Raw genomic sequence first — 13,195 nt, forward strand, 5'->3', positions numbered from 1 at the left:
GTGGTTGGTTGATGCAGCCAAAAAAAACAACTATGTTTTCCGACTTCCGGTCGTATCAAAACGCACCTTTTTGCGTGAGTCGCGGTAGACGCTTTGCGGAAGTAGGTACAAAAAGAGTCATAAGACCATAAGACCAGCCTCAAGATAGAAAAAACAAGCAACCGTGACATGGATGAACACCTTCGGGCACCGTGACTCACCGCCACCCGTAGCAGGACGGCAGCAGCGGCGTGAAGTGGCGGCTCGACCCCTTTGAATTTGTGGGCAGCGTTAGCAGCTAGCAGCGGGTTTTGTTCGGCTGGCTGTCCGGAGGAGAGGGAGCGCTTTCCGAGCTGATTCAGTCCCGCCTGCATGTGACAGCTCAGATGGAGGAGATCAAAGTGTCTCCTGACTACAACTGGTTCAGAAGCACAGTACCCCTGAAGAGAGTAAGTACACCCACCTCCTGGTGTTTAGATCCATCAAGTTATCCGGAGACGGCATTTCAAGGTTGATTAAACACTCGTGTTTTTTGTATTATGAAGCATAACTGGATGCGCCCATGTGCCTGTTAATAAGGTGTACTACCGTCAGATCAGAAATGTTGACTGGAGCTCCAGAATTTCCAGATTTATGAACGGATCCAGTCAATGCAGATCCCAGCCGTCCTTACTGACAGTGTGGTGCCAGGTTCGGTCCAGACTGGCCCTCCTAATGGCGTGGATGGTAGTTACTGAAGAAGGGTTGGTGGGCTGATGCCTGCATGTTACAATAACAGGAAATACTATCAGTTAACCACATTGAACACACAACTCTATACTTCTCTCCATCATATCACGGTCCTCACTGCTTCTCTTGGAGCTTTAGGTTCTTCATTAGCAAGTGATATCGGGGAGAAAAACAAAGACAACGGGGACTGAAAGACCTTTTTAATGGCTAAATTTGATTCAGAAATGTTTTATTAATCCCAAAGGCTTTAGGAAAGTATTGGCTGTTGGGAAAACGGATCTTCTGCGTCAGTCTGATGAACAATTAACAGAGTTTTATTGCTTTGAACGTGAGATGTTGAGGTCTACCATATATTGCACCCAAGCCGTCCTTTGCGATTATGATATTGCTCATGCTGATCCTGTCAGGCTAAATGCCATTTCAGAGCTCTATGTATAATTGATCAGTATATTTTCTTATGTAAGGTTGTAATTGGCTGCTATATGTCAGTGTACATGCAAGTTGCTTAAACCAGAGGCTTCCCATGATTTGATTAAAACATCTGGAAATGTCTGCATTTGAATATTAAAATGGAAGTGTTATGTAAAATCTAGTTTCACATCATATTATAATATTCCCTCATCATAAACATACCTAGAGTGTTGCTTTGATTCTTTCATGTATGCTTGGAAAATCCTTTTATCTCCCGTGGCAACCATTCAGGAGTGCCTAAACTCTTCCTCTCACAAAGCCCTGCCTATTTCCACAAGGCTCCTCCTTGAAGCTGCAATCTCCAGAGTCGTTCCTCCCCCTGCTCCTCCAGACTAGTGGCAGCAGCAATTAGCAAACACCTGGTGGAACTGCAAATCTTGTGAGCTCATCAAATCAACTACTTCTGAGTTCAATGCTCCTAAGAATAATTGTACAATGGAGGAACATTGTTGTGATGATGTGCTGAAGATGGAATGGCTTCTTAAAAAATCAGAGACCCAATTTCAATTACAAAGTCAAAATTCTTACATATAGCATTTTTATAACAACTGGTGGTAGCATAGTTATTTGATTGTGCTATAAAATGACACTATGGCCTGGAAAATACATAATACTGCCCTTTAGGAAGCTGGACGTCACATTGATGAACTTGTGTTTTCTGCCATTGTTATGATGGTATGTAGGCAAACTGACAGCCAGGAAGTTCAAGAGAAAGAAGGGACAAAAATGATGTAGTTCCATACTGACTGCAGCTGCTGCTGAAGTCAGTCTGGTTTTAACAAGTGGGATCTTTGGGATATAAATCATAGAAAAGAGACTAGAAATAACCAAAGGCAAAGCAAAACATGTAGATTCACACCAAGACAAAAATATAAAAACAGGAAGTAAGAAAAGATACTGTAGAGGAAAGGCAAATTTATAGCACATGAAAGAAATACTGCAGTTATTAAAATGGCTACTCAGATTTACACAGTGGAAAAAAATTTTGCATTTATATTTGTTGCAGAAAGAAACAAGCTATTTACAAGGCATGGCAAAACTGTAAATAACAGCAGGGATGGTTCTAGGGTCTGACCGCTGCTGGGAGGAAGGATCTGTGGTAACCCTGCTTACAGCACCCAGGATGCATCTCATCAGCTCGGCCACAGCTCCCTGCATGGGGCGGGGGACATTGTAAAGACCGCTTGGTCTGTTTACAGCTTCTAATAGATAAAGAAGTGTGAGTTGAAAAAAGTAAGTTCATAGTTTGAGAATGTCACCTGCTATTCTGATATAATAAACTTGAACAATTGAAATGAATGCAGTCAGCTGGTGTATGTCGATCTAAAGACTTCAGCATCCAGTCAAACCCTCCCAAACATTCAGCTCCGTCCAACCAACTCTGAGCAGCTCAGTTGCTAAAACCTTCCTTTTTAAAGAGCTACAATGTAAATCCTGCTGATCTGGGACTGGACTTTGACTAGTCCACTAACCTTCTCCTGTTGGATTTAGCACAGCCATTTCTTCAGTAGTTTTACACTGTACTCCAGGCCACTGTCAGTGTTAAATAGTCAGCCACTCACTCTGTGTCGCTGCGGTTCCACTCAGATGTGAGGTTTTCACAGTGGCTCTGTGTTGAGCTGTGGTGCATCAGCAGCTTATCAGGAGTGGGTTGTTTGCTAATCAAAGAATCTATTTGGCCTCACTGGTGGAAACTCACAGCTTTCTGCCCTGAATGAGGACTGAAAGTGTTTGTCCAGCAGCACTGAGCTCATTCAGTCATGGTCACATGATTCTACTCAGAGGGGCCTTTGGATCACATGCTGCTCACTGTTGCATCTAAGCTGTGAGAGAGGCATGATTTTCACTGGAAAATCTGAAGGTAAGCATCAATGTGGTATGAGGTTTTTTTCTGAATATTGTGAGGAAATGTTAAAATATCAAAGTCTAGCTGCAATTTTTGAACATGTCGTATTTAAAAAAAGAAAACGTAAAGCCGCACTGTGTCATTTTTAAGATTGTACACATCAGGCCACAATATCTGAAACATCTGAGGTGTCCTGTTGATGTATGTCATAATTTAAGTTGGAGAATGTGTGAAAGAGTGAACACGTAAATCCAAGCATCTTTACTTTATGGGCTGAAGTGTGGAGAAAGGAATATAAGCTTCCTCTTTTGATACACTCTCAGTTCAGTTCAACGAGGGAGTTCGTCTTCCTTTTCAACATGTCTCCATTCTCTTTTTGAATGACCCAATATCATCTCCACACATGAAGAAAAGAGAGGAGAATCTGTTTAGAGATGGTCCTTATGAAGCAAGAGGCTGTTAACAGGAGCATCAACCTGTCCTGTTATTGTTTTATTGCACCCACATGGACTGACACGCTGTTGCTGGAAGAGAGCGTGGGAAGGGAAGAGACTGAGGCATTTGAACCTGTAAACCTGTAAACTTGTTTATTGGCGTGACTATACTGTGAACACAGAGGCACTCGGGGGGCTTGACAGAACACTGGGAAACTAGTTTAACCAAGTCGCTCACTTGAACCACTGACTAGTAATTGTCTTGAAGTTGATATCAGGACAATAAATGAGTGTATTCTCCATGAAGCCTCTTGGAGAATACACTATGACACTTTATGATCTGCAGGGTTTCCCCCAGTGTATTATAGGCCTGGTGGCCCGCCATGCTTTACTAGGGCCACCGCCAGGCTAAGCCTTTTGGTTTTTTTTTTGGTTTTTTTTTTAATTATTTTTTTAAAATAAAATAAAAAAATTGCCTTTTTACTTAAGCTGGATTGCAAGTGTTTCTGTTGCTCCGAGCATTTCACTATCAGAGCAGATTTATTCCTAAAATATATGTTTATAGAAGATATGTTTATAGTTTATGCATTTAAAGCCGGACCAATCACACTGCTGGCCTCTGCGCGTTGCCTCGCGCTGCAGCAGCTGGATGTCTAAAGTTAATCTCAGCGCGGATCACGCTCCTCCTTTCACTCGAAGTGGACACAGGCTGACCGTTATGGACATTTACATCAACCCAGTGGCGCAACTACACATTATTCAGGTGGATGCGAAAACGGATCAGCGCCCCCCCTCCCCCCGAGGGAAGGACCGTCAGGGTGAAGGAGCGACGCTCACTAGCCCTTACATTGAATAAAAATGCTTCTTATGTTAATCCTGGGGTGAGCCTCTAAATGCTCTGTTACATCTGACAAACCAGCTGTAGAGGGACTTTAATTATTCCCACTGCTACATCCAGGATGCTACAATGTTTTTTTGTAATTGTTGCAGCCTAAAATGACTGGTTTTTGAGAAACCTTTTTTTTTTAGCAGTTAAAGTTACACATTTTAAACATCTTTATTTTTGCCATACAATAGTCTTACAAAAAGATGGATAAAAATGTTGCTGGGGTAAGCTGTTTTTTCATTTTAAGAGAAAAGTAAAATTTGTTTTGAAAGGAAAATCCCAATTTGTGCTTAAGTCAACGAGCAAGACACCAAGATACTTATGTGAACAACCTTGATGATATTTTCAGTGAAGGTTCTGTTGCTAAGATCTCCAGAGTGGTGGGCAGAATAACCCCTCAGCGTCTTGCTCTCCAAAACCAACTGCATGACTGAGCATAGTTCCATTAACGCTGCTGTAAACTCCCCGAGGGAGGTTTACAGCAGCCTCCTGACTAAGGTTGTGTAATTTTATTGGTTCTAAAATATTTATCAAATTTCTTTTACTCAGAAAGTATCCATTTATCCAAGTATTGATACGTTAAATCCTACTTTGAATTTTATTTCAGATCCACAGGAATTAAATGACAGCTATCACACATGAAATGTTTTACCCAGTTGCACATGTACATTAAAAATGACATGTAATGAAACAGCCAGTTACAATTAATTAAATAATGAAATTAAATAGATAAATTACATTATATAATATAAGTACATAAGACAAAAAAGGTACCTTTAATGCATAACCAAATACACAACATTTAAATCAAGTAAATGTATAACAAAAACATTTGTTACACCAGTATTACACCATTAGTTCAATTAATTCAATCCAAATCTATGTAACAGTCACAAAATGTTACCAAAATCACTCTGTCCCTCTAAAATCTCTCAGAAAATCTTACAAGTGTAGCGAATTGCATCAAATGCTGAATATCGTGATATATATTGTATTGTGAGCAGAATATCACATATCATACTGTATCGTGAGATTAGTGTATCGATACAGCCCTACTCCTTACAAAGAGTAGGTTAGAAAGATGAAATCTGATGCCGTCTGTTAAGTTTAGTGTTGGTTTTTCATATTTAACACAGATGACTTCTTTCATTCCTCTCAAACCGCCTGTATTCCTGTGTGAAATGTCCACATTGCTGTCTTCAAGAAATTGTCCCTAAGATGTAAGTGAAGTGCTGATTCTTCAGTGTTTTGCTGTTCTTTTGTGTAGCTGCTGTTTAGTTTCTCCCGCGTAGAGGTTTAAACATTCCTCACTGGACCGGGCCCCACCGCTGAGTTTGTGTTTGGATGTTTTGTCCTTGGGGTGAATTACTTTCTGTTTGAGGGTGTTGTTATTTTTTAAATGCACTGGTACATTGTGCTTAGAAAGTGCCATGGTTTGGCCACTTTCAAGCAACAAGACCTGAACATTGAGCTCAATAGAGGGAAAAACCAGTAACTCCTGTGTCCTAATTGTCTCATCAGTAACCTTACTAACCTTATTATTGTGAGTGTTCTTTAACTTTAACCTATTTGGGCTCCCATATGTTCAGAACTGAAGAAGTCTTTTTGAAGAGAGGAAAAACTTTCTTAATAATCATGACCACCTGCTTTAGCTAGCCGTCTCAAACTGCAGTTCTCAAAAGCCAGAGTCCTGCAACTTTTAGATGTGTGCATCGTCCTACACACTGGAATTAAATGGTGAAACTGCCTCACCATCAAACTTGACTTTATGCTGATGAGCCAATCAGAGATACAGTGGGGCAAAAAAGTATTTAGTCAGCCACCAATTGTGCAAGTTCTCCCACTTAAAAAGATGAGAGAGGCCTGTAATTTTCATCATAGATGTACCTCAACTATGAGAGACAAAAGGAGAAAAAATAAAGAATTTATTTGCAAAATATGGTGGAAAATAAGTATTTGGTCAATAACAAAAGTTCATCTCAATACTTTGTTACATACCATTTGTTGGCAATGACAGAGATCAAACGTTTTCTGTAAGTCTTCACAAGGTTCTCACACACTGTTGGTGGTATTTTGGCCCATTCCTCCATGCAGATCTTCTCTAGAGCTGTGATGTTCTGGGGCTGTCCCTGGACAACACAGACTTTCAACTCCCTCCACAGATTTTCTATGGGGTTGACATCTGGAGACTGGCTAGGCCACTCCAGGACCTTGAAATGCTTCTTACGAAGCCACTCCTTCGTTACCCGGGTGGTGTGTTTGGGATCATCGTCCTGCTGAAAGACCCAGCCACGTTTCACCTTCAATGCCCTTGTTGATGGAAGGAGGTTTTCACTCAAAATGTGACGATACATGGCCCCATTCATTCTTTCCTTTACACGGATCAGTCGTCCTGGTCCCTTGGCAGAAAAACAGCCCTAAAGCATGATGTTTCCACCCCCATGCTTCACAGTAGGCATGGTGTTCTTTGGATGCAACTCAGCATTCATTCTCCTCCAAACACGACGAGTAGAGTTTTGACCAAAAAGTTCTACTTTGGTTTCATCTGACCATATGATATTCTCCCAGTCATCTTCTGGATCATCCAAATGCTCTCTAGCAAACTTGAGACGGGCCTTGACATGTACTGGCTTAAGCAGGGGGACACGTCTGGCACTGCAGGTTTGAGTCCCTGGCGGCGTAGTGTGTTACTGATGGTAGCCTTTGTTACTTTGGTCCCAGCTCTCTGCAGGTCATTCACTAGGTTCCCCCATGTGGTTCTGGATTTTTGCTCACCGTTCTTGTGATCATTTTGACCCCACGGGGTGTGATCTTGCGTGGAGCCCCAGATCGAGGGAGATTATCAGTGGTCTTGTAAGTGTTCCATTTTCTAATAATTGATCCCACAATTGATTTCTTTACACCAAGCTGTTTACCTATTGCAGATTCAGTATTCACAGCCTGGTGCAGGTCTATCATTTTGTTTCGGGTGTCCTTTGACAGCTCTCTAGTTTTGGCCATGGTGGAGTTTAGAGTGTGACTGTTTGAGGTTGTGGACAGGTGTGTTTTATACTGATAACGAGTTCAAATAGGTGCCATTAATACAGGTAACAAGTGGAGGACAGAGGAGCCTCTTACAGAAGAAGTTACACGGCTGTGAGAGCCTGAAATCTTGCTTGTTTGTAGCTGACCAAATACTTATTTTCCACCATATATTGCCAATAAATTCTTTAAAAATCAGAAAATGTGATTTTCTGGATTTTTTTTCTCCTTTTGTCTCTCATAGTTGAGGTACATCTATGATGAAAATTACAGGCCTCTCTCATCTTTTTAAGTGGGAGAACTTGCACAATTGGTGGCTGACTAAATACTTTTTTGCCCCACTGTAGGTGTGCTGAAGCAGAGAGACTTCTAACAGTAGTACACTGGTCCTTCAGGACTGGAGTTTGAGACTACTGCTTTAAGCTGTCAGGACCATCATGTCTTGAAATGTGTGTACAGCAGCGACCAGGTAGAATAGTAATGCATGATGTGGAATTTTTATTACTTTTATGGGCATTTAATAAAAATTGTTTCTTTCCAATATGGTGTAATAGTGTATGATACATAATTTTTAAGATAAATGCAACCATCAGGTTTACAGAACAAGTGTGTGTATTTGTCTGCGTGCGTGTGTGTGTTTTCCAGATTATTGTTGACGATGACGACAGCAAGGTGTGGTCTCTGTATGATGCCGGCCCAAAAAGTATCAGGTGTCCAATCATCTTCCTTCCTCCAGTCAGTGGGACTGCGGAGGTGTTCTTCCAGCAGGTGCAGGCCCTGACTAGCTGGGGGTACAGGGTCATCTCGGTGAGTTCACCACAGCAGGAGTGCTCATGTGATCACTGGCATCTACAAGAGGATAAATCATCTCTGCTTCACTCATATCTTACCTCTGACATTATGTAGAAATACACAAACATAAACTTTTCACAATCTAAAGTTTTAGTGTCTTGCCCAAGAACACAACGGCTAAGATGGATGGAGCTGGGGTTTGAACCAGCAACCCACTGGTTAAATAACTGACCCCTCCGCCGCGGTTACCATATCTTCTTACAGAGCCAATTCAGTGCAAAACCTGTTCCTGTTCTAGATTAAGCTGTTGTGACTCTTTTCAGCCATTCCTGATGCCTTACATTTGTTTTTGTATCAAATCTCAAATTTATTGATAAGTGATCAGAAATATTGGCTGCTTACCAATATTTGTTATAATCATATGTTATTCTGTTTTAGCTGCAGTATCCGGTATACTGGGACCTCATGGAGTTTTGTGATGGCTTCCGGAAGCTTCTGGATCACCTTCAACTGGACAAGGTCCAACTTTGTTTTCATAGATCCCTTGCGGCCCATTTATGTCTCCTGATGCACAATAATAAGTCCCCCTGTCTGTTACCGTGTCGAGTAAAAGACAGCCTCATGCTTTTAATGTATTGTTAGGTTGCCATTGTGTTAGGCAGTATAGCCATCATAACACAGTTCATTCAGAGGAAAATAAAGGTGGACATTTTGATAATTCACATTCTCTGAAAAAACTTCAGAAGAGGCTTTCAGTAGACAGCAGTTTTCTGTGCAGCCATCAAGGTATGTGGATGGAGAACATTAACTGTTTTTTTCCGTCTTCTTCTCCTTGGTTCCTTGCACTAGTCATGCATGAGGTGTGCCACACCGTCCCCATGATCATTGGTGGTATCACACCTTTTGTTGTGTTTGGTTATGCATTTGGAAGTGACATGGCCTGATATGGCTGGTTTATGTGTGTGACGTGTGTATGACGTCTGTGTAACGCTGACCCCATGTCACTCTCAGGTCCACCTGTTCGGGGCGTCTTTGGGAGGATTCTTGGCTCAGAAGTTTGCAGAGTATACTCACAAGTCTCCCAGAGTGCACTCTTTGATCCTGTGTAACTCATTCAGTGACACGTCCATATTTCACCAGACATGGACTGCAAACAGGTGCCACTGACTCACTCTCACATGATGGTTTCATTTTAGAGTCTCTTTATTCATGCTCCTTCTGTGTTGCTGCCAGTTTCTGGCTCATGCCAGCTTTCCTACTGAAGAAGATCGTCCTGGGAAACTTTGCTAAAGGACCTGTAGACCCTAAGATGGCAGATGCAATCGACTTCATGGTAGATAGGGTATGTAACCATGGATGTCAGTCAGCTTTAATAATGACATTAACAGTTGAATCCTGTCTTCATGCTTGTGTTTATGTGTTAACCACATCAGTCAGTGTTTTCCTAATACAGCTGGAGAGTCTGAGCCAAAGCGAGCTAGCTTCAAGGCTAACACTTAACTGTCAGAACTCCTACGTTGAGCCTCACAAAATAAAAGATGTTGCTGTGACCATCATAGATGTAAGTTTTGTTGTTTTTTTTTTATCTTCTTTATTTGATTCTATCCTGTGTATTCCAAGCATGTCTGACCTAGCTATGTTGTTGATGTTGAGGTGTTTGATCAGAGCGCCCTCTCACTGGAAGCCAAAGAAGAGATGTATAAACTGTATCCCAATGCTAGACGGGCACATCTGAAAACCGGAGGAAACTTCCCATATCTGTGCAGGAGCGCTGAGGTCAATCTTTACATACAGGTTGGTTCTGATTCACAATGTTTAACCCACTAATCTACAATATTTGCATTCTCTCTGAAGTGAGTAAAGTTATTTTTTGCAACCAGAAATTGACCAACACCCTGCGTGTATGCCAGGAAGCTTTCATTGTTTTGAGTACCGAGGAAGATCTGTAACTTAGGATGCAGAGAAGGTTTTTTACTGGGAGTATTCTCAATCTTTGGGAAGCATTTTTATCACCTGCCCAAAAGACGGACTGTTTTGGTCATTTACTGGATGAATTATCTGCAAATACCTCAAAGTTGATCTTGACCTTAACTGGGCTCCTGACTTAAACCCTGTTCAGGCAGGAACATACCTGGACAAGCTGAACCTATTACACCTTACAGAGTAATAGGTTGCTAAACTCTATTAATGTTTCAAAAATGTATCATCTTTAGTAAATATTAATCTGTCATTTATTACAAGGATCAATCTGAAAGGTGAGTCTTTTTGCGATTTGAGAACTATTTTCTATTTAAAGGACCGATATCTTGTGACTTTATCCATCCATCATCTTCCACCTATGTGGGGGTTGGGTAGCAGCCCGAGCAGTGAGGCCCAGACTTCCCTCTTCCCAGTCACTTGTTCCAGCTCTTCCAGGGTAATACCAAGATGTTCCCAGGCCATTTGAGAAATATAGTCCCTCCAGTATGTCCCAGGTCATCCTCTGTTAGTTAGGGAGGCATTCTAATCAGACACCTGAGCCACCTCAACTGCCTCCTCTTGACATGGAGGAGCAACAGCTCTACTCTGAGTCCCTCACAGATGACTGAGCTTCTCAGTCTGTCTCTAAGGGAGAGCCTAGACACCTTACAGGGAAAATTCATCTCGGTCGCTTATATCAGCAATCATGCTCTTTTGGTCTTTACCCAGAGCTTCAGAGATGTGACTGTAGATGAGGGTGGGAACGTAAACCGACCAGTAAATTGAGTTTTGCCTTTTGACTCAGCTCTCTTTTCCCCACAGTGTGTCCTGGTTGCTCCATTTTTGCGTCATTCTTGAACAAAATCCCAAGATACTTAAACTCTTGCACTTGGGGCAGGAGCTCATCTCTGACTTGCAGAAGGCAGTCTATCCTTTTCTGATTCACAACCACGTATTTGGAGGCACTGATCCTCATTGCAACCACTTCACACTTAGCTGTGAACTGCTCAAGCTAAAGATGTAAATCCGGATTTGATGAAGCCAATAGGACCATATCATCTGCAAAGAGCAGAGACATGATCCTGAGAACACCAAAACGGATCTCATCAACACCTTGGCTGCGCTTAGAAATTCTGTTCACTCATTCTGTTATGAATAGAATCAGTTCTATTCATAACAGAATAGAACTGTGGGAACCCACCATGGGTTCCCACATTTCTGTGATGGAGGGCTTTGAGCGTCCAGAGCTTCTAATAACTATGTTGTCAGGGGCTTCATGCCTCTGGTAGGGTCACCCAAGACAAAAGATTCTAGGTGAGGGATCAGACAAAGTGCAACCCAAAGATGCACTTTGTCTGTGTGAGGGAGCATCAATGGAAACAGAGTGGGGTCATTGAAGAGGAGATGAGGTACCCCTTCACATGGGCTCAGCACCTGTGGGAGAGGTTGAAGGGTTCGGGTGAAATGTGGGATGGGTGGTAGCCGAAGGCGGGAACCTCGGCGGTCTGATCCTCGGCTATATTTCATTTAAGATGAAATGTAATTAAGAAATTTATTCTAAAGCAGATTGTGTTTACAAGAGGACCAGACAGGTTTATGAGTATCACATCATGTCTATGATATATTGTGACTTTTTCACAAAAGTAATGAGAGTGACTCTACTTTAGACAAAGTCCTCTTCCCTGCAGACAGAAATCTGTCCACAAAACAGTACCTATTTGATGTGATGTAAATTTTAAATGATGGCATTTTGGTTTCTACTACTTTTCAGATTCACTTGCGTCAGTTCCATGGAACCAGATATGCTGCCATAGATCCTGCCATGGTAAGCGCAGAGGAGCTGGAGGTTCAGCGGAGCCACCTGAGCTACAATCAGGACTCTGAGGACAACCAATGAGCCGACATTTCCCTGCAGTCTGGCTCACCAGGACACATTGATTCCTGAACTCATTTCACACCGGGCTCCAGGGACTTTTCTGTGGAGTCTAACATTCAATCAAAAATTCAACTAAGAATGTTTTTATTTGTCAGATGAAGCAATATTTTCATATTGTCGTGTGGTACATTACCGCTGCTTTGCTCTGGAAACCATACACAACACATTGCCTTATGTGGAATGATTCTTGCACTCATAAGCTGCCTGAATGGTGTGTTCACATCTGTTTGAAAGAGAAATTGTAGTAGATTGTGCCAGCTGTTAACAGAATATTGAACACACTGGATATACAAAGACACACTGTACGTCTAAACGTTTGTGTAATTTACCAATATGAATTTTGTTTTTTTGGAATACAGTTTTTCTTTTTGATTTCATATTTTATTGGCTTTTGTCTTTTTTTTTCCAACAAATTTTTAGTGCTTCAAGTACTAGAAGCACCATCCGTGCTAACCTCCTCAGACAACCGGGGAGACGATGGATGTAACTAAATTTTAATGTTAAAATGAATGATCCAACTCTTTGAGTTGACCAATGTCATGTCTGTTCCCAAGACATATATTCACTTTTATCTAATCTCAAAGAAGTAAGAAAATAGTTTGAAGCATAATCTCAACATGTTATGAAAATGGCAATCTTCATACGGTAGTTCCTAGTAGTGATACTTTGCAGCAAACAGGGTCCTGGATTCTGGAGTTTTTCTGCATTTATTTTGCATGTCCTCCCATTGTATGCTTGCGTTCTCTTCAGGTACTCCAGCTTCTCCTGACAGTCCAAAAACATGACTGAATATGAGTGGGTGCTTGTTAGGTCTGTAAGACTCTGTTTTGCCCTGAGAGACTCTGACCCTGGATGAGTGGGTCCATAGATGTGAACATAAAGCTTGTTCATATCTATCTCAAGGACCCGACAATGACAATCGGGTCAATGACAATCAGTTGAAACTTGACATTTATGACCACTGCATAATGACATGTCCTTTTTTTTCCCAGTCTGAAGTGAAATCAGACCTACCCTTTCTTGTTTTGGGTCAGTTAGAATGACCAAAATTATTTTTATTTGCTAAATGGCAACTTATTTATTAATGTCCTCAAAATCAAACATACATTTCCTCAGTCATTGCTTTTGAACTGTATTACCCA

General features: G+C 41.5%; 1 protein-coding gene across 1 annotated transcript; it reads left to right on the plus strand.

Moving 5' to 3' along the window:
* The first annotated feature begins 99 nt into the window (after positions 1-99).
* spg21 (SPG21 abhydrolase domain containing, maspardin) lies at positions 100-12,430 on the plus strand. Its single transcript, XM_008404955.3, has 8 exons — positions 100-428; positions 8,012-8,173; positions 8,597-8,677; positions 9,170-9,315; positions 9,392-9,500; positions 9,612-9,719; positions 9,812-9,952; positions 11,889-12,430. Exons 1-8 carry the CDS (start codon positions 366-368, stop codon positions 12,012-12,014), a joined length of 936 nt encoding a protein of 311 aa, XP_008403177.1. The 5' UTR covers positions 100-365; the 3' UTR covers positions 12,015-12,430.
* Positions 12,431-13,195: the final 765 nt, after the last annotated feature.

The sequence above is a fragment of the Poecilia reticulata genome, chromosome 3 (genome assembly GCF_904066995.2).
Source record: "Poecilia reticulata chromosome 3, P_reticulata-male-v2, whole genome shotgun sequence".
NCBI lineage: Eukaryota > Metazoa > Chordata > Actinopteri > Cyprinodontiformes > Poeciliidae > Poecilia > Poecilia reticulata.

Excerpts from the sequence above, each read along its gene's own strand:
- spg21 (XM_008404955.3), top strand. The coding sequence starts at position 366 with ATGGAGGAGATCAAAGTGTCTCCTGACTACAACTGGTTCAGAAGCACA. Across the intron at positions 8,174-8,596 it reads GGGGGTACAGGGTCATCTCG|CTGCAGTATCCGGTATACTG; the intron begins GTGAGTTCACCA and ends ATTCTGTTTTAG. Across the intron at positions 9,501-9,611 it reads TCGACTTCATGGTAGATAGG|CTGGAGAGTCTGAGCCAAAG; the intron begins GTATGTAACCAT and ends TTCCTAATACAG.